A 25716-nucleotide genomic window follows, 5' to 3' on the forward strand; every position below is an offset into this window, starting at 1 on the left:
CTAATATACAGATCCAGTGGTCAAAAAGATAAAAGGTTGACGGCAAAATTAATATATGGGGCTCCTGGTGATATTTTAGAGATTTTAGGCAGGTTATCTATGTTCTATGTTCTGAAAAACACAATGTTGCTCTCAGTTGTAACTATACATGGCACAGTTTCTAAAGCTATTGTATCAGCTACCTTCTGAATATACAATGAATAAAATAATTAATTTTATTATGGGAGGCATCTCATTTAAATGTTTTTCAAGAATAATAATTTTAAACTAAGCAGTAAATGTCACCAAGAAAATTCCTTTCAATGCAGCAATGCAGGAATATTTTGGTTAGCTAAACTAAGAGAAAATAAAAACTTAATCTAAGAGCCAATTAGGGAGCTGCAGAAAAGAAAGGGAATTCTAAAGATGAAATTCTATCAAACGTATTCATGTACAGCCCACCAAAGTCAATGGGAATTCTGTGTGCATATTCAAGGAGAGAATTTGGTCTGAAGGGATGAATTTTCAAAGGATGCAGTTCTTTTACCTTGCACCCAGCATTTGCATAGGCTCATTAGTATTTGCGAAATGGGTACCTGCGCCCTTAAACAGGCATTGCAGAGTGTAATCACCTATTCTGCCTGCATAAATGCAGGATTTTGTTGGTGAGCCTTTCAATATGGTCCATTTAAGAAGACTAAGACAGAATAGTGTATTTATCGATACACGCTAGAAATGGATTTCAGATGCTCTGAATTCTCCAATCTATTCTCCAGCTATGCTCAAGAGAAATATTCCACGCGTTCATTTTTGCTTTTTAAAATAAAGATGCAAAGAGGTATATTTAAACAATAAGGATGCTTACAGGTCACAGTTCATGCCCTCCAAGAGTCTTCAATATGTGCGTTCCCTTCTCTATATGCCAAAGAGCACTGACTGGCTGTGCTGAACTCTGCACTGCTTCACTAATCAAATCCCTTGCAGCCAAACTGTAATTGTAACCCTTTAATGACATTCCAAATTATTGTTATAGAAACCTCATCTACAAAATGCCTATCCCAGAAGATCTGTCACCAGTGCTGACTACAAGTACCTGAAAACATAACTAAAGCTGATTATAAATATAACGCATGCAGTAGGATTTGTTTTATAACTGAAACCACGTACAACGGTCCAAATTTTTAAGGAAATGAGAAGAAACACTCTACAAATCAATAGCAGTATCTACATGTTGAGATATTTAGCAGGCAAGAACAGGAGCAGTAAAACTCAAACTCCTATGAGAGGAAGACTGCATTAAATACCTCGCTAGCGCATGAATAGTGTATAAGCATTTTAATGGACAATGCACCAGCAACAGTTTTGCCCCTGGTGAGCAATTACAGCCAGAGCTACCAAGATATAACTCATATATATATATACCCACATATGTTTTATTCCCTTTTCTACTCTCTAGCACTCTCTGGATGTACCTGTTTGAAACTAGTAGGTGACTACGTGCCTCCTCCTTGTGCTGTACCCTCTGGGTCTTTCAGAGTCACTACAGGAAAATGCACTTCTTTCCTTGGCCATCCCCTTCCCCTTCTCACGGTACCGTTCTCCTTGAGTTGTGACCCAGTAGCAAACATTTCCCAAGCCAAGGTTGGATTACAGTTTTCGTGCTTTGCAGACACATTCAGAGAAATATTAAGTACTGCTGTTTCTCCTGGTTTTGTCTTAGAAATAGTAATAAAAATGCACAAATACACAGACACGTTTGAAGCTCAATTCATGTTTTCACATGGAATGCCAACGTCAGGAAACAACATAAATGACACTCCCAGGAGAAGAAAAATAACCAACTTTAATCTTTTAAAATAATTTTCTTCTTCCACCTAACACATTCAGCCTTATTAATTATATAGCTACAATTTTCTTGCACACTAGAAATCACATTTTATCTATTTACTAAGTTTTACAGACAAAGGCAATGGAAAAGCTGTGGTCATTATGTCTCATTCAGATGTCTTTAACTGCAGGTTTCATCAGATTCAGTGATGCTCACTGCAGATAAGTTAGCCATGGTTATAAAAATCAAGCTATGCTATCACCTAAAAATGCTGAAGAAAAGAGCCCTTACAGATAGAAAAAAAAAAAAGCCAAATATATTTATAACTTCCATGTTCCATGCTAAATGCTACGATTGTTAAATGCTCTTTCTGGTCCTGCTTCTTACCTTGAAAATTTGAATCTTGCAAAATCCAACTGTACCCCTTAGATAGAGTAGAACAGAATAGAATATTTCAGTTGGAAGGGACCTACAACAATCACATAGTTCAAATAAGACATTCCTTATCGAGAGGTATAAAGAAGCTTTGCAAAATACTTAACATGGCTTCATAATGTAGTTGCGAGCAAGCCAAGTAACTTCTCCGTAGTGAGGGTCAACTGAAGATGGAGGGAATTTGCCATCCCGTTAGTAGAACCTGTTTTCCCAGCAAGATGACCTGGATGGCTGTGATCGCTACCCAAGGAAAGGAGTCATGCACGCATCTTCTAAAAGCAGAAAATTCACCCTTGAAAAAATTAAGGAGTGGAAGGAGGACAAATGATCTGTTGAGAGTATGGTAGCTGTGAAGGTTTGGTGATTGTGAGGGAGGACTGACTGACCCAGGCTGAGCTCCTGGGCCCATGGGTGTGAGGGGAGTCCCCAGTAACACCAGTCAGGATCATTAAGACCTACTACTACCCCCAGGGCCCTAACAGACAGTCCCATTTGGCTCTTCCACAGAGTACCAAAACATTAAAAAAACAAAGCAACACAAAATAAGGCGAGCCCTCTTTCCCAGGCTTGGCAAGTTCCTTGCAGACAGTTCATTAAACACCTGCAGCGGTACATGCAGACGGGCACAGCATTTCTCATCTGGCTGGCGCAGAAAGGCAACAAATCACATGCAGCTCTGAAAAGGTGCGCGAGGGAGTTCAGGTAAGTGCAAAACACTGTCTGTTCCAATTCATTTCTTCAGTTCAGACAATTTACAAATGGAAGATTATTTTTTATATATTTTGAAGACCACCTGATGATCATTTTGTACCCTTCTACACCGATATTCAGGGCAGAAGTGGGGCATCATTTTCTTCACATAAACACACAAGAAATGGGAATGATTCTGACTCGAGTGTGAGACACAAAGCACGCTGACAGTCTCTGCCAATAGATACGTTCAGGTGGAAGAACAAGTCAATAGGCCTGTGGCTTAGAGCTCTTATACTGATACCTTTATTAATAAACTCATTTTCATTTCTTTCCAGTGAATTCTGAAAATCAATCCTTTCCTCTAATGCCTCGTGAACAGCTTAGAAGAGGGGCAGCTGCAGGTAATTTGTGCAGCCATAAAGAATTGTAGTCACATAGTAGTACAGCTCCTGTGTATCTCTTCTTACATAAATAATTACATTTGCTCAATGGTGGGGATTTTTCTGACAATATGAACCGTTTATGTAAGCAAGGTGTGAAATGTTCTCTTTGGCTTTCTCTCCTGAGTTTCAACCAAAAGGCAGAAAGTGTATATGGAAGGAGAATCAGACAGACATAAAAAAAGCAACAAAACAAAAGCTACTCTTTGACCCCGAGGAGATCTATTTTTCTTTAAATAAAACCAACTGGAGCCCATTAACAGTTTTCTTCTTTTGCAGCCCTCAAAGATATAGTGAAAGGTAAAGTGCTTGCATTAGATGCAGCTGGACTAACACTTGTTGTTCACAGCAGTTTTTCTTAGGTTAACATTTGGAGTTATTTGTCAAATGCCTAAAGTGAAACATGAAACTACAGCCCAAACCAAAGCTGCTGATCCAAAATTTTCCATGGCTTTGGGCAGCATCAGCCTGTATTTAACCACTGTCCAGATCTACCCCAAAATCACATGAAGCTTATCCCACCTACATCCAGTAAAATGGGGATGGATTTCTCAAGTGTGTTTTGGTCTTAAATAGGAAAGAGGAATGTGAAATTCTTTTGAGGACCCCCTACCCTGGGGGGAGATTTGGGGGCAAAGTGGGGCGACCAGTGCTACCAGCTGCTTCCCAAGGTGCCAGGCTGGTGCTCTCTCATCCGATCTCCCAAACAGGCTGGTCTTCCCTGGCAGCTCCCGTCTGTGTAGCCACATTTCACAGAGCTCTGCCAATGTCCAAGTGGAAAGAAAGGAAAGGGTCAGAAAGTGTTTATCGTGTAGGGGAGCCGTATACATGACATTAGAGGGAGTCTCTCATGCTAAGAATTCCACCCTGTGATACAATTAAATTACTGCTAGGGTAATCATCATTAAAATTGGTAAAAGGAGTCAAAGATTACAGAAGTGCTACAGCAGCTAGAAGTAGCAGACAGAAGTGCTGTATAGCTATTAAGTAAATGTAACATTAGGTTCTGTTAAATTCCTCTAAGCACTTGTTGCAAGCATTCTTCAATGTTTCTTACTATTTTTAAAAACAGGAAATAAGTTAAATGCTTTCTTTGAGCTATTTGTCCGTGAAGAAAGTCTTGATTAAGCCACTTAGGCGGAGGAAAAAAAAAGAAAAAAATAACAGAGGAGATAAGAGCCCAGTGGCAGGTATTTCAAAATGTGGGGGTTTGTTAACAGACCATACTTCAGCTACTGTTGCGTTCCCACCTTTCCTTTCCTGGGTACCACCCTAAATCCTTTCTGTGCCGTAATTACCATTACTGAAGGAATTATGCAAATACACATTTTCAGTGGTTGTAGTGACTTTTGAAATGGCATGACTGGGCATCCTTTTCTCTACCACGAATACTGCAAAACAGACAAGTAAGAGAAAGCGATCAAGAAGATAATCCCAGGTCTACTGCAAATGCGGTATGTGTGATGAAATTCCATCCATGGGAAGGTTAGATAAGCCATCCAGCAGAGGGCAGTGGGAAAATAAGGATGAAGTTAAAACAATTAGTATATTCAGTTTATCAGAGCATCCAAATTCTTCTCTCCTGTTTTCAGCATTTGCAAAATTTCTACTGGAGGAATTCAAAGTGCTTGACAAATGTTTTTTGACTAAAACTCATACTGCTCCAGTAGAGAGGAGCAAACCCCTCACGGCACCCTTGTTACACAAGGGAGGAAGTTGATACACAGAAGGGTCAGCTGGGTTGAGAAATGACTGCATTTTGATAGAATTACTCACATACACTTAGAAAGCCAGAGGAGGAATTAGGACTGCCTTCTTCTGACTCTGCCTAATGCTATCAAGATGTGCTTCTATATCAATGCTTTTCCCTTCCATCATTAAATTATCAAATTGGTCTTGTCTAAAACCTGTGACAATCAGAAGTTTCAGGTAGTTTCTCAGAGATGGCATACTGCTTTTTTTAAACTATTAAGTCCATATCACTTGTAATTTGAGTTCTATATGTTATAGCGTTGTTGTGACTGCATATAAATGTTCTGGTTAGTTTAAGGATAAATTTGTTGTTACTTTCTCTAAGACTGTCCAACCTTAGGATTATGAAGTAGAGACCTGCACAATGCCCTTCTGCCAGATATGCTGCTCAACAGTATGAAAAGTAGCAAGAGGATCTAGTACAACTGTACCAGCAGAAACCAGGGCTGCGTCTGTACAGCCAAACTGCTTTTTAATGACATAGCTGCCTTCTCGCCTGGGAGAATAGCAAAAGGAGGCTTTACTTTGTTAATCTACAGTCATCTATAAGCATAAACAAATAGCCCATGTATCTACAGACATCTTACCACAACATGCTACTGGTTTACTAACAGTTTGGCTAGTTGTTAAGTCTTTTTCCAGAGGACTCATATTTATTAACTGCTTTCAGACATCAGCAGCAAGAATTCTTACAATTAAGATCTGCTCAACAGAGTCCTTATTGGAAAGAGAACAAAAACACTATTATAAACTCACTGAAGTTTAAAGTGCCTCCACACTGGACACTCCAGAAAGTAACAAGGAATTCTGTAAATCTGAAAATGATATGAATAGAAAACGAGCAAACAATCAGAGCACCACCACCTGCTGTATGCCAGAGATAACAAGGTGGGCGATCTTGTTCTTGACAGAACTAGATCAAACCCAGCCCACGAAGGAGTAAGGGCACTTCTTGGCCAGCCAGATGTTGCAGAGGTGATAACTGCCCAGCTGTTTGCGAGGGCATGCAGGACCATTCAGTGTAACAATCCTATGAAGGGGTGGTTTGCTGGCAATACAAAAGCAGAAAAAAACTGGCTACCGGATTGCACAATGCCCAGAGGGAATTTACTACAGTGATGAAATCAGGTCAGCTCTCAAGGTCTCAGGAAGAGTGCTGGCTTCTCTTTTATTCAGACTCTGCTTGTAACAGGACGGGGAAAGGTGATAGACCTCCAGATGGAAAACTCAGTGCCCCTGGTAAATGGCAAATCCAAGAAAAACAATTTCAGTTCTTCCTTCGCTCTAGAATTTTCTGAGTTTCTTTGCAGATTACATTCTTCACTGATGCCCTCGTGCAATTTTATCATGAGAAACAGAAAAGTATATCCTCTTACCTTAATCTTTGAAGTCTTCTGGACTATAAGGATCTATTAGAGACATGTACAAAGCAGTAAAATCTGCCGCCTCAATTTCCTAAGAGATCCCTGATGATGCTTCCTCCTATTTTGTTCATCTGGATTATTGGGATGTAGGGAAGTGAAAGGAAAAGATTTTGTGCAGGGGGTTTCCCAATCTTTTTCAGTGATTAGCCTGGTTCTTTATGACTTACAGTTCCAAACATTAACAAAACCTCAGTTCCTATAACGCTCATTCTCGGCTGCACTGCAGAACCACTGCTTTCCTCTGCCTCCAGTAATTTGGCTGAGTTTATCCTGGAAGAAGAATCATGTCTTCCAGCTGGAAACCCTTTCTCTTTTTGTATTTTACTGCACTTTTAAATGGAAATGTTACAAAAACAGGCTAAATTGGCAGATCTTCCTCCTAAAATGAAAAAAGTAAAATTCCTGCCTGACGACTAATCATATTATATTTTCCTCTTATAGTAGATACTAGCAGACAATACAGAACAGCCTTGTGTGAGACCAGGATAAGGGCAACCAGAGTGATCTGAATACATGGATTTTTCAAAAGCAAAATGAAAAAAAAATTGTCAGACTGGATATTTTCACATTTCCCTGTCAGACAATGAGAAAAAGCCAAACCTATTTGAAGGACTGAAGGTTTTGGCTTCCCCCCGCCCTAAGCTTATTGCTCAGAGTCTTAGTGACGTGTTCTGTTCAGGTCTCTTAATTACAGTGTCCTAAATTACTTCAAGCTCCCTTGCAAAAACTGAGCATGCAGACAATCTCCATTACTTGAGTTTGCTTTTATATTATTCTTAACATTATATTGTAACCCAGCATAGCCAAATGAAATCAGAGCCATGCTGTTATGGACACTATACATAAATAATATATTTAAAGCAGCCTCTGCCTCAGAAAGCGTACTTTTTAATAAGGCTTTGGAGACACATGGAAAGGAAAACAGAAGCAAGGAAAGGAAACATCTTCAAACTCATAGACCAGTCCATCTGTATTCTGGCTAAAAAACAACAATGCACTTTCTTATTCTTTATGTACATCTTTCCGGTTTAACATGGAAACTGTACTTTAGAAACGACGTTCACTGGAATTGTACCTTTTCTTTCTCCTAAAGACCTTCCACTCATTCTATAGAAGCCAGGGGAACACAGACTGGGGCTGGGACATAGAGAAAGCTGAGAATTGCTTCTTTTACAGTAAGAAATTAGTAAATCACTTAATAGACCACAGAAGAAAACATGTCCCTAAACTACACAATTTGACACTAGCTTTTACTGCATCTGCTCAACCGAGTCCTCAGAGTAGAAGAGCCTTTGTTTTCTTAATGTCAGGTACAATACAGATCTATTCTTTTCTGGTTTTGTTTATGACAAAATTAGATGTATACTTTTACATATTTTTACATATGTTCAGGTCTTTTCCTCTCTGTTTTTAATGTTGAAATGCTTTGTTTTTCCCCTCATGTCTAAGCTTTTTACTTTTTTTAGTGGTTCCTGTTAACACCAAATCAGCAAAGAGCTATATGCATATATTAGATTGCATCCAGTTATGACAAGGAAACTTAACTCCACTTTCTGACATCTTTTTGAGATCAAAGAGAAAATACATATGTGAAAACAACACAACTTTATTCCACTGAAGCAGAGAGAATTATTTTTAAATTCAAAGGTAATTTGCCTCATAAATATTACAAGCAGAATTTGGGATTTTTAGTATGAATTACAATGAAAAGACTTATCACTTTAGTGTATTGCTGTTCCTTATGAAACTGCACTACTTTTCCATATATTTGAACAGTTATTGCTTTTTACTGCTGGTTCGAACATTTGAAAGTCCTTCAATCTATTTTCAAATTGTCAGGACTGATTTTCATGCAAGGTATAGAGTGGTTTAAATACTTACTTTCACTCTGTTTGGAGCTGACGAGTTTAGGAAACAGAAGTTCAGCACTGCAGAAAAAGTCACTTTGAACCGTAACTACTGTATCTCCAGGGTAGTAATTTTGCAGAATCCCACTCCAGGGTAGTGATTCTGTTATTTTATGATAGAGCTACTAGTAAGTGGTATGAAAAAGAACCAGATTTTTATTTTTTTTATTTCACATTTACATTTCTTACATGCCTACAATTTAGTCTCTTTAAATGTCAAAGCTTTTTTAAATGAACGCTTTTCACATTTTGATGTTGTTGGTTTTCTGTATTCTCTTCACAATTAGAAATGACATCAGTGATTATAAAACAACATTAGGTAGTCTGAAATCTCAGCTACACAGATTTCCTATTTTACTTTTTTCCTCACCCCTTCTTTGAAGGTCAAAATAAAAATGAAACAAATGTCCTCTTACAAATTTATTTTTTCCACATTCAGCAAACATTAAATTCTGAGATCTTAATTCTGTGTGATTTGGGTCTGTGTCATCTACCTTTAGGCAAGTCTCTACTGTCCTTCTTCCAAGATGAATAGGACCACTCTTCTGGAGGCCATGTGTTCATATTGCTTCTCCTGACAACAATAAGTAGCACCTGAAAATATACCTCTGCACCGTCCACAGACTCAGTTTCTCCGGAGGCAGAGTGTAAGGTGCCTTACATCAGAAAGAGCCCCAGGAGGTACAATGTATGACTCAGACATCCATCTAAATCACAGTCGTCTGCTCTGCTTTATCCCTCCTTCTCTAAACAAAATTATTTCCCCCTCTGAGCCCCTCCTTTGCTGTTTGCTATCCCACACAGAAACCCACTCCAACAGCCACCGTGAAAGAAAGGCGAAAGAGGAGGTACAAGACCAAAGACCTCCTTCTATGCACGCTTTCAGGTTCGGAAACATTCTGCACATAAATCCAGTTCGCCAAATTCACTTTGCACAGCACCAAAGCAACGCAAAACAAAACTAACAAAATCACCACAAAGGCAATGCCTCCGTTGCTGTGTGCCCCAGTCCCTGCCCCTGGAGAGGACTGGCCTGAGCAGAGCGCTTTCCCACCCTGTCCAGCTCTCCATGCCCTGTCCACGTCCACGCAAGACAAAGGTTTAAGATTCCCTCCAGATCTTTTAGGCTGTTGCCAATATTTGTTCCTGAAGCTGTCGTTTCAGGAGCCATGCTGCCTGAACTGGCTTCTGCCTCCACTTTTTAACCACTCCAGGCATTTGTACTAACCCGGTTCAGAGTGGGGTGGGGGAGAAGAGGAGTAAGTGTTGCTCGATTTAGCAATGCTACTGAAAAACATACACTCAAATGATCAGGAACCCATCCTCATTTTGCTGTCTTCCCCCTGTGAACCCAGCAGCTTTCAGGCCCAGTGGATGATCAGTCCCTCAGAAGGTGAGTCAAAGTCATGCACAAAGCTGGCGGTCATTTCTTCTGAATCCTGGGCCAGTGTTTAATCCATTGTCCCTCATCCTCTTTCTGGCATCCTGCCTCTGAGGACATCTCACACAGAAAAAGGAATTCTTAATACCACTAGCTGGCAATTAAAAGAAGGATGGAAAAGTCAGAGAATAATTCTCTTAATTGACTACTCTTCTTACTACTTGTAATCTAGAGGAAATCTAATTAATACTACATGAAGAACAACTATTCTGTAGTGAAGTGTAATTCCTGGTCTCTGGGGCTTCAGCTTACCAGTTGTCAAATTATCCAATTACACACTTGCTAAAATCCATTTTGGGGAGATTTTCATGGCTCGTAAATAAATAATTTCAAAAGCTTTAATCCTCAAAAGAAAAAAAAAAAAAAAAAGAAAAAAGGGAAGCCCTCGACCACTACACAGTACCTCAAAATCACAAGACACGTCTAAAAATAATGCCAAGAAGCTGAAAAGAGTGATACCCGCCTGCTTTGCTCAAGCAGCACCACAGTGGTGATGGATCTATTTCAGTAGGGAGAAATTTGCTGCTGCTTTTTCAACTATGTTTTATTCAAATCACTAATCTGAAGGGAACCAATTAAGGCAGCATCCCTTTCATTACACCAAAAGGGAAAAATCTTTTCATAACCACATCAATTAAGAGGTGGGAAGCCAACGGAGGCTGTAGCTGAAGCCAAAGATATTGATGCACTGGAGCCAGGCCAGCGCAGGGCCACTGAGCTGGTGGAGGGCTGGAGCACATGACGTACACAGAGAGGCGGAGAGAGCTGGGCAAATAGGAGACCTTACTGCGTTCTGCAGCTACCCGATGAGAGGATACAGAGAAGATGAAGCCAGACTGTTCTCAGGCTCATATGGCAATAGGATGAGAGGTGCAGGACACAAGTTACAACACGGGAAAATTCCATTTAGATACATGGAAAAACAAATTACCATGAGGGTGATCAAATACTGAAACAGTTTTCCTGGAGAGACTATCGGATCTCCATCTTTGGAGGTGTTCAAGACTCAAGTGGACCTAGCCCAGAGCAACCAGCTCTCTGAGCAGGACATTGGGCTAGCTAACGGCTGGAGCTCTCTTCAACCTCAGCTGCTCTGCGATTCTAACAACTCCTTAGAAAGATTCTCTGATTAAAAAGAGGGAGGGGACACATGACACTTCAATGAATATAAATTTGAAGGAATGTTCTTAAATCAGTGTAAACTCCGGATCCTGATGTGACCAGAGTTGCCATATCTGAGCACAGAAGAAAAATTTCTGTGATCTTTTGTATTTCAGTGAAAACAATTTAGCAGTCAGAATTAAAGATTGTTTTGCAATATTTACTACTATGCTGTATGGCAACATTATGTTACAATACCCTGTGAGTGAAACTTGACATGAAACAAAAGAGGAACAGAAGGCAGTAATCCGTTTTCTATAAACCCAATCTCATTGTATTTCAATAAAAGTAAGCAAACACCATCCCTAGTTTTTGTTGTTGGTTTGTGATTTTTCTCTTTGTTTTTTTCTTATTCAACAAAAAAACTTTGACATTTCTTTAATATTAATTGAGGCTGATTACCTAAAGATATAAAGGTATTGGAAAAATAATCCAAATTAGGTAGTGCAGTATTTTCAGTGATTACTGGTGATTCTGAGCACTCAGTGCGAGGCACCCCGAGACACCTAGACTTTAAAATCATTCAAAGAACTTGCCTACAGAAAATTACGTCCCTTTCAGCTGACTGAAACTGGGCTGCACAAAAACTATCAAATTACCAAATATTTATGAGATCCTCATTCTGAAAACTTGATTCACTACCAAATTATTTCTGTTTTAAACTCATAACATTTTTAATACCAATGGCTTTCCAGTAGTGCGAAAACAGGCCAGGACATCTAAATTTTGTGTCCACTGAAGCAGGGACAAGTTCTGGGTGAAACTTGCTCTAAATTCAGATCTGCCATGTTTTCCTGGTCCTTCTACATTTCCTAGCATCATGCAGCTTTCAGAGCAACACAGAAAGATTGTCAGGGCTGAAGGATTGGGCTTGTTTCCACCCAGTCCAACTGCATGCGTCTGATCAAGAAAAACATATGTAACTAGCATTTAAGAAAGAACAGCAGCCGTTATGCAAAGCCATTTTTCTTAGGCTTTAATTTGTAAGAAAAATACCCTTGTGTTTGTTCCTGCTTCTCTAGGGAACCCAATTTTCGATGTTCCACATCAAATTGCGTGGCCATCAGCAGCTTTGCCAGCAGCCAGTCCAAGCCCTCGTTACTCATTCCCCCACTCAGGCAAAAGCTGGGTGACTGCTGCTTTCTATTATTACAGGTGATTACAGTATTAGTCAGCTAGCAACTGCAGCTCCAGATACAAAAACAAGATTTCTAACCTCTTTTCTTCAAGAACAACATCATCATCAAGGTCTTTTTCCATGAGCCTGTAGTAACCTTTGGCAGAAAGAGAATTGGATTAAACTGGAAGACCTGCTTGATGGTTTTCACTGCTTGGGAATTTAACTAGCAAAACACCTGCATTGTTGTTGCAATGAACACAGTTACTGTTTCATTGCATGCTTCACAGGTCAACGAAATGTCTAATTGTAAAGGGAAAGAGCTATTGCTTGTTATTTCAAATGTTAAGAACCCCAGGGCTGTCATTAATTCTGGAAGGAAAAATCCAAAGAGTATGGCATTTATTGGATTCTGGAGACAAGGCATCTTTGAGCATCAAATGCTTGTATTATTTCCTCATTTCATTCACCATATAGAAACCAAAATGCTACGTGCTAGTGACTCACACGTCTGTCAGTCCGTTGGTAGTTCGACAATAGAAGCCTGCCAGAGCAAGGCCAATGTTTAGCGTTACAGTAAGAGCAAGCTGAAGACCAAACCAAGCCATTTTTTAACAGGCAATTCTAATTGGAAAATGAACCCTATATATTAGCCTCCTTGAAATTGAGTACATTCACTTGAACACAGTCATGTAGGAATACCAGAACTGTCACACCCGAATGGACTACTCAGCTGCCTGGTCCATCATTTGGGTACAGATAGGTGCCAATATCACATGCTCTGAAAAAGCATAAATAATTGACATCTACATATGGGAAAACGTAGCTTCAGATACCTGTAATTCAATTAGTTTCTGAAGCATAACAGATTATTATGTGTTTACCGGATGAAACATTTTCTCCTATTAGCTGTACAGGCTCATTACAGTTATTAGAATGCGAAACAGAATCTAATCTGATTCATGCATTGCATAAAGACTGATTAACAAGCTTTTGAATACAAAGTCCTTCTGGTTGAAGTTGCCTGAACCACAGAGAACCAATCCAAAGAGCAGGCTTTTGGATCCAGCCAAAGCTGTGAGATAGACAGTAAGACAACCTGTTCCTCTGAACGGATATAGCAATATTCCAGAATTAGCCTGATACAACAATATTCCAGAATTGGCCTAGGGACAGATTTTTTTTTTTTTTTTAATTTTTTTTTTTATTGGTGTCAATAATGACCCTGGAACAAGATGAAACAGACAACTACTAAAATTTGCTAATGGCATCAGTTTGGGAGGCATTGACAATACAAAAGTTTGAACTAGTAAATAAGAAGCACCAGATAAACCCAATTTAAAAGCTATGAATTAGGAAGGTAAAAACTTTTTCATAAAGCTGACTGGCAGTGGAAGCGTTTAGAAATATTCACTCATTAAAGCTGAGTTGAGCAGCTGATTCTGGCTGATGTGATCCTGCACTTTTCAGCTACCAGGCAGAACCCAGGCCAGCCACAGCCAAAAGCAGATCCTCCCTGTAATCAATTTGTTCATCTGTATCATACACACAGAAGGAGATTCACATTTCATCTCTCCCACAGAAAAGCATTCATTTCATACAAAAGTATCCTAATTGTCAGTTTAAGAAGGTAGGCAGTAGAGTGAAGGCTGTAACAGCCTCCAATATCCCATTCCGCTACCCCAGCAGGGACCCCCATTGGACTCCTGAGCAGCTCCAGATAGAAAACAGCAGCACTCTGACAACCTGAGGAGTGGCAAAGCACCAGAGCAGAACTGGGGGCCTAAGGAAGAGGCAGGGACAGCCACACCATCTTGACCGCTACATGTGGACCATAAGATCCAATAATGATAGCACTTGCACAGCTAGGTCTGTGCTCCAGGGACCATGATCCACCCATTACATCTTCTGTAATGGGGAAGAAGAGCCAAGCTGAAACCTTGGGTCTAGGAGAAGGCAGTCTGGTTGACTTCAGGAGGAACTTCAGTGTGCTGCCCATCCTCATCCCTCTTCTATAGAAAAGGAACAATATTTTCTTTATGTTTTTATCATTAATCTTCTCTGTTTGGCTTCCAAGTTCTTCAGGGTGAGGCTACAATTAAACACGTGTTTGTGCAGCACTGAGCACTCCCGTAGCTCAGTCTGAGCTGCATATCCAGTCTCTAATAGAACATAAACAGCACTAGCTAAAAATTAAATGTTTCCGATACATATATTTATAAGTGCATTAATACCCTAAGCATATTTAAATTCCAGCAGTGACTGGCACTGCTGTGACAGTTGATTCCTGCAATTATTAGAAATAATTTTAATACAGAAAAGCTTCCTATATAATAGATAGCCTCTTTGCTGCAGCAATTGATTTTATTTATTTATTTGGTCAATTTATCCTGCTTCTTACGCTGATGGTATGTAGAACAGTTTATTTCCTGTCAACATTTTCGTTAAATTTTTATAAAGAACATCAGGAGCAAGTTAAAACAATAAATTATCTAAAAGGCATAATGTTAAACTGGTGTTCAGGTTTTGGATACAATTTATTTAATATGACTGCCATAAATATAACTTCTCACAGGCCAAAATGGCCCTAATGGGTCTAAGGACAAGAGCACGTTCATCTGCAGTGGGAGAATGGGTTTACAGTCAATGTTGCCTTGATAACTGTGCTAGGATGTACCAAAATAGACCATTTAACAAAATATCATCTTAAATATGAATTTTGTTACATGCAGTGCATGATAAAATATTTCTGTTCAAGAAAGAAAACAACCTTTACTTTTTACAGTTAGTTTATTAACCTGACCTTGTAAAATAAATATTCCACTTGTGTTTCATACAGTAGCGGCTGGGGTGACACAAACATCGCAAAAATGGTTGTGCTGCTTTAAAAGGTTGTTTTGCTCCAACACTACCAGTGACCCTTTCCTGGAGGTTACTAACCTCAGAAGTCACCTGAAATGAAGGATAACGTGATATTTCTTCCTCACAGCTCACCCAAGTTTGTTTAAACCACCTTCTTTTGCAGCTTAAAAACAGGTCAGTTCGACCTGCACCAAAGCGGCTTTGCTCGGCAAGAACCGAGCTGAGGGAGTGCTTCTGAGGGCAGGGACAGCTCGCCAAGTTGGGACTCCTCAGTAGGGTCAGATGAGTAGGCATAACTCTTTGCCTTCACTACAACCTGTGTGTTGCAAAGTAATGAGCTGGACTTTGGTCACTGAGTCTGTTTAAGCCTGTCATAAATCAGGAATCTCTGCTCAGAGTTTTTTTTCAACACCTGATTTAAATGTCTCTCCACCTCACACGTCACTTGACTGTCTTGGAGGCCAATGTTGCACTGCTTGAGGATAATAAATAATGGGCCAAAAACAGAGAGATAATGGAAGCTCAGTTGCTGATACAAGTCTGTAATTCACTGTTCACCACCAACCTTTGCCTGATAAAATATGGCTGGGAGGGATTGAAGGTTGTCTCTGGAGTTCTTGCCTCTGCCAAGCAGACTGCAACCTCACCGTTTTACCATTAATCAAGTTTCAAATCCCAACTCTTCTTCCTTTCCATTTCAGTTCTCTAGTAATAAGGTTATTTCTTAGGTTGAAGTTGACTAGTTTATAAACGTACCTAAGGGCTGTCCCAATGTATTCAGTAAGAAGGCAAGACAGACACTGCACAGCCATACGGGCATAAAACTCACCAAGACCCAGAGCGGAGCCGGCTTTGGTAGAGACTGAAGGGAGCCCGTCCTGCTAAAGAGCCAGGCCCTGGTAAGGTGAAACCTGCTAATTCAGCCCTAGTGGCAGGCAAGTTGTCCTGCCTGCCAGCAAATTTGATTCTCTGGGCAGCAAGAAAGCTGAATTACCAACTTCAAAATATTAATATCTTGATTGGTATGAGGCAATCCAGGGCTACTGAGCCACTGTTATCACAACTGTACAGTACTCAACGATTCTCGCCCCAGAAGGCTTAACTTTTCTGCTGTTTCCTAGTTGCACAGATCATACAAGGCAGTCTATTATACCTGGCATTAAGATCAGTTCATCTGTAAGGGCCTGGAGAGTTTCTCAAGAAAGCAATCCAGATTCACAGGCTTTTTGTACACAAGGGTTGTCATCATCCAACCCCCGTCTTCTTCATCAGCTTCGTCTCCTACCACCACCTGAAACATCTGGTCCACATCCATATCTTTAAAACTAATAGTGCCTTGAATATTAGGGCTAAAACATTTATGTGAGCCAGGCTGACTCTAATATTAACTTGCTGATTTAGAAATTTAACACACGTATGCACACAAGCATTTATTAAAAATTGAAGGTCAGGAACCTGCAACCTTGTGAAGAAATTTCTGAAGGGACACTAAGCGTCCTGCATGCATTTTTTTTCTGCATTCTAGGAGAAAGTAAAGTTAACATTGTGTAATCTCTAGTCAAAAGACTACTCTAATAATGGATTTATCAACCCTGGGTCCAACATCTCCCCCTGTGAGATTTATGAAACAGGTATTTTGCCCTGATTCCTTATCAGATTATTAAATAAAGAGAGGGCACAGATAGAACAGGTTTAGGGGATATTCACAGGTAAGACAGGTGATTTACAGATTCAGACCTGGTTCAGTTAAGAACCAGCTCAGGTATTTTATTATTTACTATTTTTATTACTATTATTTACAGAACAGATTTCAACTTATCCATTTACCAGCATGTCATATCTGCCCTCTGCCTTTCTCAGTAGGGATTATCTTGTATGTACACAGATGGCTACAGAGCTCGTCTGTCTCTCATCTTCACCTAATCATTAAGGTTCAACAAAAGGTGAACACCACAATTATGAAAGAGCTGACAGAATGTTTAAAAAGCAACAATAATCAATAGCAGCAAATGTACAATTTGAGTGATTAAACCTGTGCCATTCATCACCTAACAAAATGAGAGTGAAATAAAATGGGGAAGAAACATCAGAAAGAAGTCAAATAGGAATTGGAAGCTGATTCTTTAGGATGCCAATAAAAAATAATGTCATATTCTAGAAGATTCAGGCATATTAGTCTCACTGGCTGTCACGCTACATTGCAGGTCCTCAACTCAAAAAACCCTCAGCAGTTTAGTATGTTCAAGACAGTTAATGAACAAATAGACCATATGCCTTTTTAATACCATATTTCAAAGGTCTTAAGAGGTGCCAGGGTTTCTGTCTCAAAGGATACCCTGTTACAGGTGAATGTTAAGATAATGACATTTAAAGAAAATTAATATGTATGTTAGTTGACAACAAAGAGCAACATAGAAGGGTTGTGCCTCTTCAGTATTTACTTGTGATTTTTTTTTTTTTTTTCGAAGTGACAAATTTTCAATAATTACCATGGAGTAATCTTCCGGCATTCCTTGTCAGAATTCTCCATCCATAATAAAGAACTATTTGTTTCTATAACTCCCTGTACTGATCAACATGTTCTCAAGACCTCTCTTCTCCAGTTCCCTGGCCACACACTACCTGGAGACACAGACCTTGCAGTGAAGAAGCTGGCAGGGAAATGGGGAGAGCTCTGAATAGTGCCTGTGCAAGAAATTCACCAATTACAGTGGAAACTGTGCTGGTGAGGAATATTATGCCATACAAATACCTGCCTCATCCATGGGGTTTAGTGGATGTTTTAGTTTCTGTCAACAAGGCAATACATTGCTACATGGCTGTAAGAGCCGCTGCAAAGCAATCATGGTAAAAGGTCAATAATTTTTTATAACCCTGGGTAAACATCTTTGCCTGTATTTCATCAGGCTTAAGGGAAAGGATCATGCATTGCAAATACCCAAACAGGTGCTCACAGGTTCTTACAATGTTCTCAAATTAAATGTCTTCTCCCATGCTATTGCCATTCTGCTAACAAGGGCTGAGTGGGGGCCCATGCACAGCTTACCAAGACAGGTTCTGTTACACTTTAAAATTAGAAAAGGTGTTATTAAAGTGTCAGAAATATCAGCCTTTATGGTACCCACACATCCATAAAATATACCCTACAGCTTTTCTCATCAATATCCTTGAGTGCTCTACTGTCACTTGTGGTGCTGTTTCATTATGGGTGTAGGGACCTGCAGGGGTCTCAAAAGTTGGATTGCTAATATGCCATAGGAAAAAAAATGCACTGGAGAAAGGTAAGGTGAGTGCAGCAAGTGTCCTAATAACTTCAGCAGAAGGTAGGCATTTCCAGTGTGTCCTGATGCTTAAATATACATTTAAGTCTTTCCATTGCAGCATTCTGTAACTCAAAAAAAGAAAACAGGAAGCTCTAAATTGGCCAAACTTCTGCTTTTCAATTTACAAATCCATAATAGCTAGAAGAAAAGACCGCAGAAAACAAAGATGGTGCAGATGTGGTATGTGAGAGTCTCTTAAAAAACCAAAGCTCTGCCTAATGTTAAAGCAGTAAAATTGTTCTTTTGAAAAATTAACCTGTAATTGAAATTTTTAACAGCATTTCTGTTTGGTGCTTCTAAACATGAAATTACACGTTCCTCTAAGAAGCCCAGCAAAACTAGCCTGAATTAACCTTAACCCCAGTCTCTAGAAACAGAGAAGTAATTAACACTTTGTTTTCATTGTGGTTCTTCGTAAATGGAGAAGTAGAATTTAATTATTTTTTTTTTTATTTTAAATGTGTAAATTACAAACTGGCTTTGCTAAGATCACAGGGAAATCTGAAGTACCCAACTACTCTAAATTACATGTCTTGAAAGGTCTGCACCCGAATCATCATCTCCTAAGCACAAAGTGAAGTACTACAAAGATCTGGAGATTTGTGATACCCCAGAGTTTCTTCCCTGACGCTCCCGTCAATGCAAAGGTTAAAACTATTCCCAGTCTGTCAGTAATTAGGGGACCCCTGCCATTTATCTTTGCTTTCTCTCTCATCCATTATCCCAACACCTGTTGCCTTATAAAATGCCCCCTACTGACAACTTTATAGACTTTATGTGACCTTTGAGCATAGAATTTTGTGCTTCTGAAATACGGGCTTTTTTTCGTCTTTTAATGGAAATGAAGAGACTGGGTTGATTTGTAGCAACTACCAGGAGAATCTATCTTTGTTCTTATGAACTATTTTTTGCCACTGTATCACTTGATACTAAAGTGATCATGGGCATGAGAAGAACTAGCGTTTTCTGCAACCATTGGAACCACTACGAAAGAAATCTATTATCTTTTCATTAAGGGATGGAGCAAATAAAACTCCCATGTCTGAGATTATGTAAATCAGACAACCTCTACAGCCTCAACCCTCCGTAAGAACTTGTGTGACTGCATATCAGGGTCCCATCTGCAGACCTGAAAGCCTCTTCTCTTATCAACAAGCCACCAGAGATCGTCCACAGTTCAATAGCAGGAACTAGCCCATGAAAAGAGCCATGCAAAACAAAAGGATTAGATATACAACTCTGATTTGTTAGGTGGCCACAATTGCAGTTGGAGAGATTTGCTTCAACTGTGATCTACACCTTGGTAACAAAAGCATGAGCCATTTCAAATGAAAAGAAATATTTTTGGTGAAATAAAGAATCACAACATCTGAGTAGTTCTAAAGTTGGTAGATAACAATAATAGCTATTATCAGTCTGTGAGTCTGGAAGCGCAAAGAACACCTTCAGCTTTCAATAATGGCACAATTAACTGGCTATCACTAGGCAAACATCCAGGTTACGTTTTTTTAAATGCTCTGAAATTGATTTTTTTGTTTTTCTCTTGGTGTTAAATAATAATGTGTCAATATTTCCTAATAGATTGTCTAAGAACAAAAATGGGGCACAGTATATAATTAGACAAGCATACTTCAGCCCTAATGATGAAGAGACACGAAGGGGAGAGAAGAAGAAATGCACAAAATTTCTATTTACACTTGGAAGTTGGGTATCTAACAGTTTTTTTAGGTAAGACGAGGCTAAAATATCAGGTATTCTCCAAGCCCTATAGATTGCATTGTGACGGTGAGGCAACCCATTTGAATGCATTTACGTAGAACAGACAGTTGGCTATGCACTGTATTTTGTGTTCTCTAGGTCATTAAAAATGACTCAGAAGTTACTCCATGCCTTTTATTTCTCTTCCCACTCTTAAATGAATACAGAGTCAGAATTCAAAAACTGAAAAAAGTGTGATTCCGGAAGTCCTCAAGCACTAGACCAAATGTAAGAGTATCTGTGATTCAAGTGAGACATATAACCGCACTGAACTCAGTGTCCAAGTGTACCACGTCATGCAACAAGAGCGAGTTCTGAATACTGAAAATGCCATGAACTCAGCTTCTGTCTCCAAGAAGCTAGTGTATCGGTCAAAGAGACTGTGACTGGGCCTTCCATGGGAAGCTATGGCTTCCCCTCATGTGGTTTCACCACTGAATGAAGCTAACTTCAGAAGTTAGTATCTATTTCTCAAGGTGCTGAAACTTTCTGTCTCCCCAGCCCTTTCAGCAGATCATTTGCATCTGTCAGACACTAGAGTTGTAAAGCAATATTAAAAACTTGCAGAATGCCAGACAATTTCTTACCATAGCCAAGGGGAGAACTCCTACCAGGTCCTTCTGGCTTACGTAGATCTTGGAGATTCCTAGATCAGATGTCATATCTCCAGGATATTCTACCTGCCATGTGATGAGCTGGGTCCCAGGTAGGTCAGTTAGGTCTTCAATTTCAAAATCAATCTGCATGATTTCAGAGGAAGAACCGTCCGCACTGCAAGAAAGAAAAAGAAAGGTTCTATTCAAATGACTGATAAACCAGCAATATAATTGCTTTTATATTAATAAAACATTGGATTAAGGCTCTTCCAAAGAGAGGATTTGGTGGGATGATGGATATAATAATGAATTAATCATTTGCGCTTAACATTTCTTAACATTTCAGGATATTTCCCGTACATTCAAGTGGCTTAGTAACACTCTGTGAGATGGATCACTAAGTATCACCACATTGTACAGGTGAAGAAACAAAACCAAATCAAGGTAAAGCTAAGACTAAAGCTACTGCCTAAAAATCCTAACTATGAGGCTCTCCCTTTAACAAGCACATTGTATTTCCTGCCTGTTAAAGCAACACATGAGCAAATCTAAAGGGAATCACTCCCTGAAATGGGAAAGCACAAACCACTGCATTAAATGTATTTTCTGCTTTTTAAAAAGGGAGGCATGGAAGAAGGGTCAAAGTTCAGGATGGGGTCCATGAGCCAGGGCAGCAGGGAGCAGAGGACTGGAAAGCTTGGAATTAATTTTTGGCTATACTGCTACCTTGCTGTGAATGTCTGTCTGAAGCTCTTTTTGTCCTTTGCTAAACTAGGAATTAGCGCTAATCTAGCTTGTTGAGGGAGAAGAGAGTTACAAAACTGCATTATTTAAAATACTGGCCAATCCTGCCAGGATTCTTCAGTAAAAAACACTAGAACTAGATGTGATCCTCCAGGATACTATGGCAACATTGGCGTTACTGATACCTTATCAGTTCTACTTTGTCTTTACATGCTGTCCTTCCTACAGTTACATGGTTCATTTAAGTGAAGTGTCATAAGCCACTTATGTTGGAGAGTGCAGCTAGAAGAAAGAGGAAACATTTCAGCAACTGATTAGAGAATCCCAGAACATGCCTAAAACACAGCAGGTTTTCCCAGCTGATGTGGAGAAAGAGCTAAAACTAGGCATGCTTTTTATGAAGAACAGTTATGACAACAGCCCCAGTTTAGGATTCTTCCCAAAATACTCAGATATTTTTATCATGCTGGCTAAATCCAATGCTTTATCCAAAGCTACTGCTTGAAGAGTTTAATCTGATCATCTTTAAGGTTTGGATTTTAATGGAAGTATTGAGTCCTTGCTATCCTGGATGGAATTTAAAAGGAGCCTCTGTGTTTCCAAAATGGAACACATTGTGTTCAATTTCTCATTTCTTCATGTCAGGGAAAAAAAAAAAAAAGGAGCACATTTTCTAAACTAGCACTGAATACAGTCTTATTTCATGCTGACCTAGGTAGGATCCAAAGCTGCTTTATGCAGCTGTGACTGTTGAAGACTATTGAAACTCAGTTACCTTAATTGTATGAGCAGGAATGGGCAATGCATTGCTTACAAATACCTGGCAGCGATCCTGTTTTGTACGGTATGTTCTATCACAGTTTCTGTGTTTAAAGAACTAATTGAATCTTCATATAATGAACCTTGGTTTTGTGATTCTATTCAGGGTGCCTGTCTTTATTATTGCATTGGTGTCTGCTGCTACCAGTCACCAGCTTTGCAGAATTGGTGCTGTCACCAGAAACGTGTCCTGTAACAGCAGTGAGGGACTGCGGGGCAGGAGGGGACTGCAGGGCAGAATACCACAGAAGATCCTAATGATTGTCAGAAAAGGCTATCGGCCTCATCTTTTCCAGGTGTGTTGGGGATTAGGAGAAAAGGACTAAAGTGATTAGGACACAGGAAAACAAAGGAGGGAGTGAAAGGCAGTGGAAAAGATGGGAAAAGTGGACTGTCGTCTTTATGTACTTGAACTACAGCTCCCATACGGCACAACCAGAGTAACCCCAAAAGAATGGAAACATTTCTTTTCATTTCTCCTTCAAAGCAGGTATTTTAATGAAGCTTTTCTTGTAGCAAAAAAATTCCCCACTTCACTACCAAATGCGATTATGAGAGAAACTATTTGAACTAGTTCCTCTTAGAAATACTAAACACCTCCAAATGACAAGATTATAAAGTGCCTCAAAAATCAATAAGAATGTCATTACTGCTGCTAAAGATGTACAAAAAAAAGTGAAAGTATTGCACGACCTATGATCAGACCCCAGCTGTCAGCACCAGGTCAGGAACTTTTGTTTAATTACTTTACTCATCACTTACTATGATGGTCCTTCCATTTGCAAGTCCCATGGATCTGTGTCCCAAATTTATAACCTTCCTAAGCAGTATTTAGCAACTCAAATCTTTCAACAGAGAGCCAGAAAGTTACCCTTCAGAAAACACAGTTAAAAACTGTAAATGGAGAAATTTGGACAAATAGTATTTATCACCAGAGTTCAGTCACATAAAAATATTTGTGGCTTTTCTGTTAAAGTCAAGGCTGCTTGGTACAATAGGAACATTTCTACAGGGTAGTCAGCCACTGCTACTTGAAATGATGCACTGCCTAATCCTCCTCAAGGTAGGCATACACTTTATGGCCACTGTAATGCAACAGCGTATTGGCAGCTTGTCTTTGCTAATGCTAAAACCATTATTGCTATCGTGAGTACAGCAACAGTGTTAATTACAATATGGGAGGCTACATGATTAGAAAGTTTAGAACAGACAAACCCAAAGGTTCACAACAGCAGTCCAAGCTCAGCTGAAGAGTGGTCGAAGCAAAACAGCTCTTGGTGCTAATTTAAAGTCAAATCCTTCTCATGGGCTTTTGCTGTTCATAGTTGAGAGTTAAACTGTAATGGAGTTCACTGTGGTGCCAATAAAATCTCCTGGTGAACAGAGCCCTGCTGAGCTGTGTGCCATGTAGACACAGTTTTAAAGGGTCTCAGACCAATCCGAAGACAAGGAGGACAGAAAAAGAAAGAAAACTTCACTGGAATAGAGTAGTCTGGTCTTTGCTCCTGTTAGCCAGGAGAGCACAGGCACGTTCATACTGTATTTCTTGATCTGCCTTTTATTTCCTGTCTAACAAAAGATCAAGCAGCTCTGACAAATTAAGAACAATGGGAAACTCTGTGCTGTCTCCAGGGGAGTAATTCCTACCTTCACAGAGCCATTCTGCATCTGCTGCTTCTGACACATCCCCAACCTAGGGGAAAAAAAAAACAGCAGCTCTCTTCTGCCCTTTTGGCCTGGGAGTCCTTTTAAACCCAAGAGGCTGGTGTCAAGGCCCTTGGCCAGCTGCTAACACCTGTGCCATTGGGTCAACTTTCTTTAGAGAAAGAACCAGCTGCTCTTCTGGGTCTCTAGGGATGGTACGCCCTGCAAGACACAATTTTCAAGAGGCGACTGTAAATCCGAGAATAGCTACTAGATGTTGGCAGTGTTAGTCAATTCAAGTATCCCATTCCTGATTTCACTAGCTGTGCTATCGGCTTTGATCTTTACATAACACTCACAAAACAAGATTCCTTCTGAACCTACTAAAACGACCGGGCATGTAATGTTTCTCATAATACAATGTATAAAGTTTTATCACTGTCTTTAGAAGGCTATAACAGACACAAGAAGCCTAAAGCCATGAATATGCTAAATAAGACGTATCACAGGAATGTTAATGAAAGAGCCTTGGGGAGAAGAGAGGAAGAAGGTAATCTTTATTCTTTTCTACCTACACACACACAGGTCTCCAGTGCATCTCTTGCAGAGAGTCTGTCCTGAAATGCTGCACAGACCAGGCTGAGACGACCAACAGCCGTGCTCAGAAAAGGAAAAAAATTTTTCCAGGGATAACTGGAAAAAACTTTCTAGCATGAAAGAGGGGAAACAACAGCACAGCTGACCCCGTGAGACCTGAGGGAGTTTGTGAAAACCGTTACTATCCTCATTCTACAGGAGAGAAAATTAAACCGAAAATTACTCTCCCATAAAAACGGGATAAGATGATTTATACACCACAAAGTGTGTAAGATGATTTATCCACAGAAAGTCGTGTATAACACTACTGCAGAAATAAAGTGATTTTAAAATAAGTACAAATCTTTGGGCAAAAGTACGATAATATGCTGTGTTGTCATACTGGATAAAAACACCATGCTAGCTATTTCCAGCTCTATCAGCTGGGCTGCAAAAAGGCTTGCTGTCATCTGTCCTGCCACTGCACAGAGCCAGCAGTGGCAACATGTGTCAAACATAACTTCTTTGTGTGGTAGGAAATAATGTAAAACTATATGAGATGTAGAAGAAAGGCATAACAAAGAGCAGCAAAAACAAAACATTGCCATTTAGTAATAGAACTCCACAGTTCTCTGAAACAATTCATTTCTGATACAGTTTTTTTTTAAAAGCCTTTTCTATGGTATTTTCTTCAGAATTTAAACAATTTCACTAAAAGCAGTTTTACAAACCTTTTTTGCCCATCCCTTTTGGAACTGCAAGCCATTACTCCTAATATTATCACTAAAGGGTACTTGTTTCCTAACCAAACATTAGGAGGTCAAAGGGACTTCAAAGGACCATTAGAGAATCAGCCTTTCCTTCGTTATATTTGCTTTTTTGTACCTTTTTCCCTTCTGCTTGATAATCTCTCTCCAACCCTAGAGCTCCCCTCTAGCACACAAGCATTACACTTACACTCCTCCAGAGCGGCATATCCCAGCAGTGCCAGAAGTCTGTGGACTTCATCTATCGTGCAGTGCCACTGGGAGCATGCAACTGAGTAACACAGTGTCTTCCCACCGAAACAGATTTTGGGTGGGGAAAAAAAATGAAAGGGAAACTAGAAGAAATTAGGAAAAAAAAATCACAGAGAGAAAAAGAAAAGTGACCTGTTACAGAAGTATGTGTGAGAGAGAAAAGTAGAAAATGAACTTCTGTGAAACGTAGATAAGAGG

General features: G+C 39.7%; 1 protein-coding gene across 1 annotated transcript in view; it reads right to left on the reverse strand.

The window, feature by feature from the left end:
• The window catches only part of TMEM132D (transmembrane protein 132D), a 261683-nt gene that overhangs the window by 73909 nt on the left and 162058 nt on the right, over nucleotides 1-25716 (reverse strand). The window contains exon 4 of the mRNA XM_054219706.1: nucleotides 20708-20891. Within this exon, the coding sequence (XP_054075681.1) occupies nucleotides 20708-20891 (184 nt within the window). The remainder of the gene's footprint in view (nucleotides 1-20707; nucleotides 20892-25716) is intronic.

The sequence above is a fragment of the Rissa tridactyla genome, chromosome 13 (genome assembly GCF_028500815.1).
Source record: "Rissa tridactyla isolate bRisTri1 chromosome 13, bRisTri1.patW.cur.20221130, whole genome shotgun sequence".
In the NCBI taxonomy this organism is placed as follows: Eukaryota; Metazoa; Chordata; class Aves; order Charadriiformes; family Laridae; genus Rissa; species Rissa tridactyla.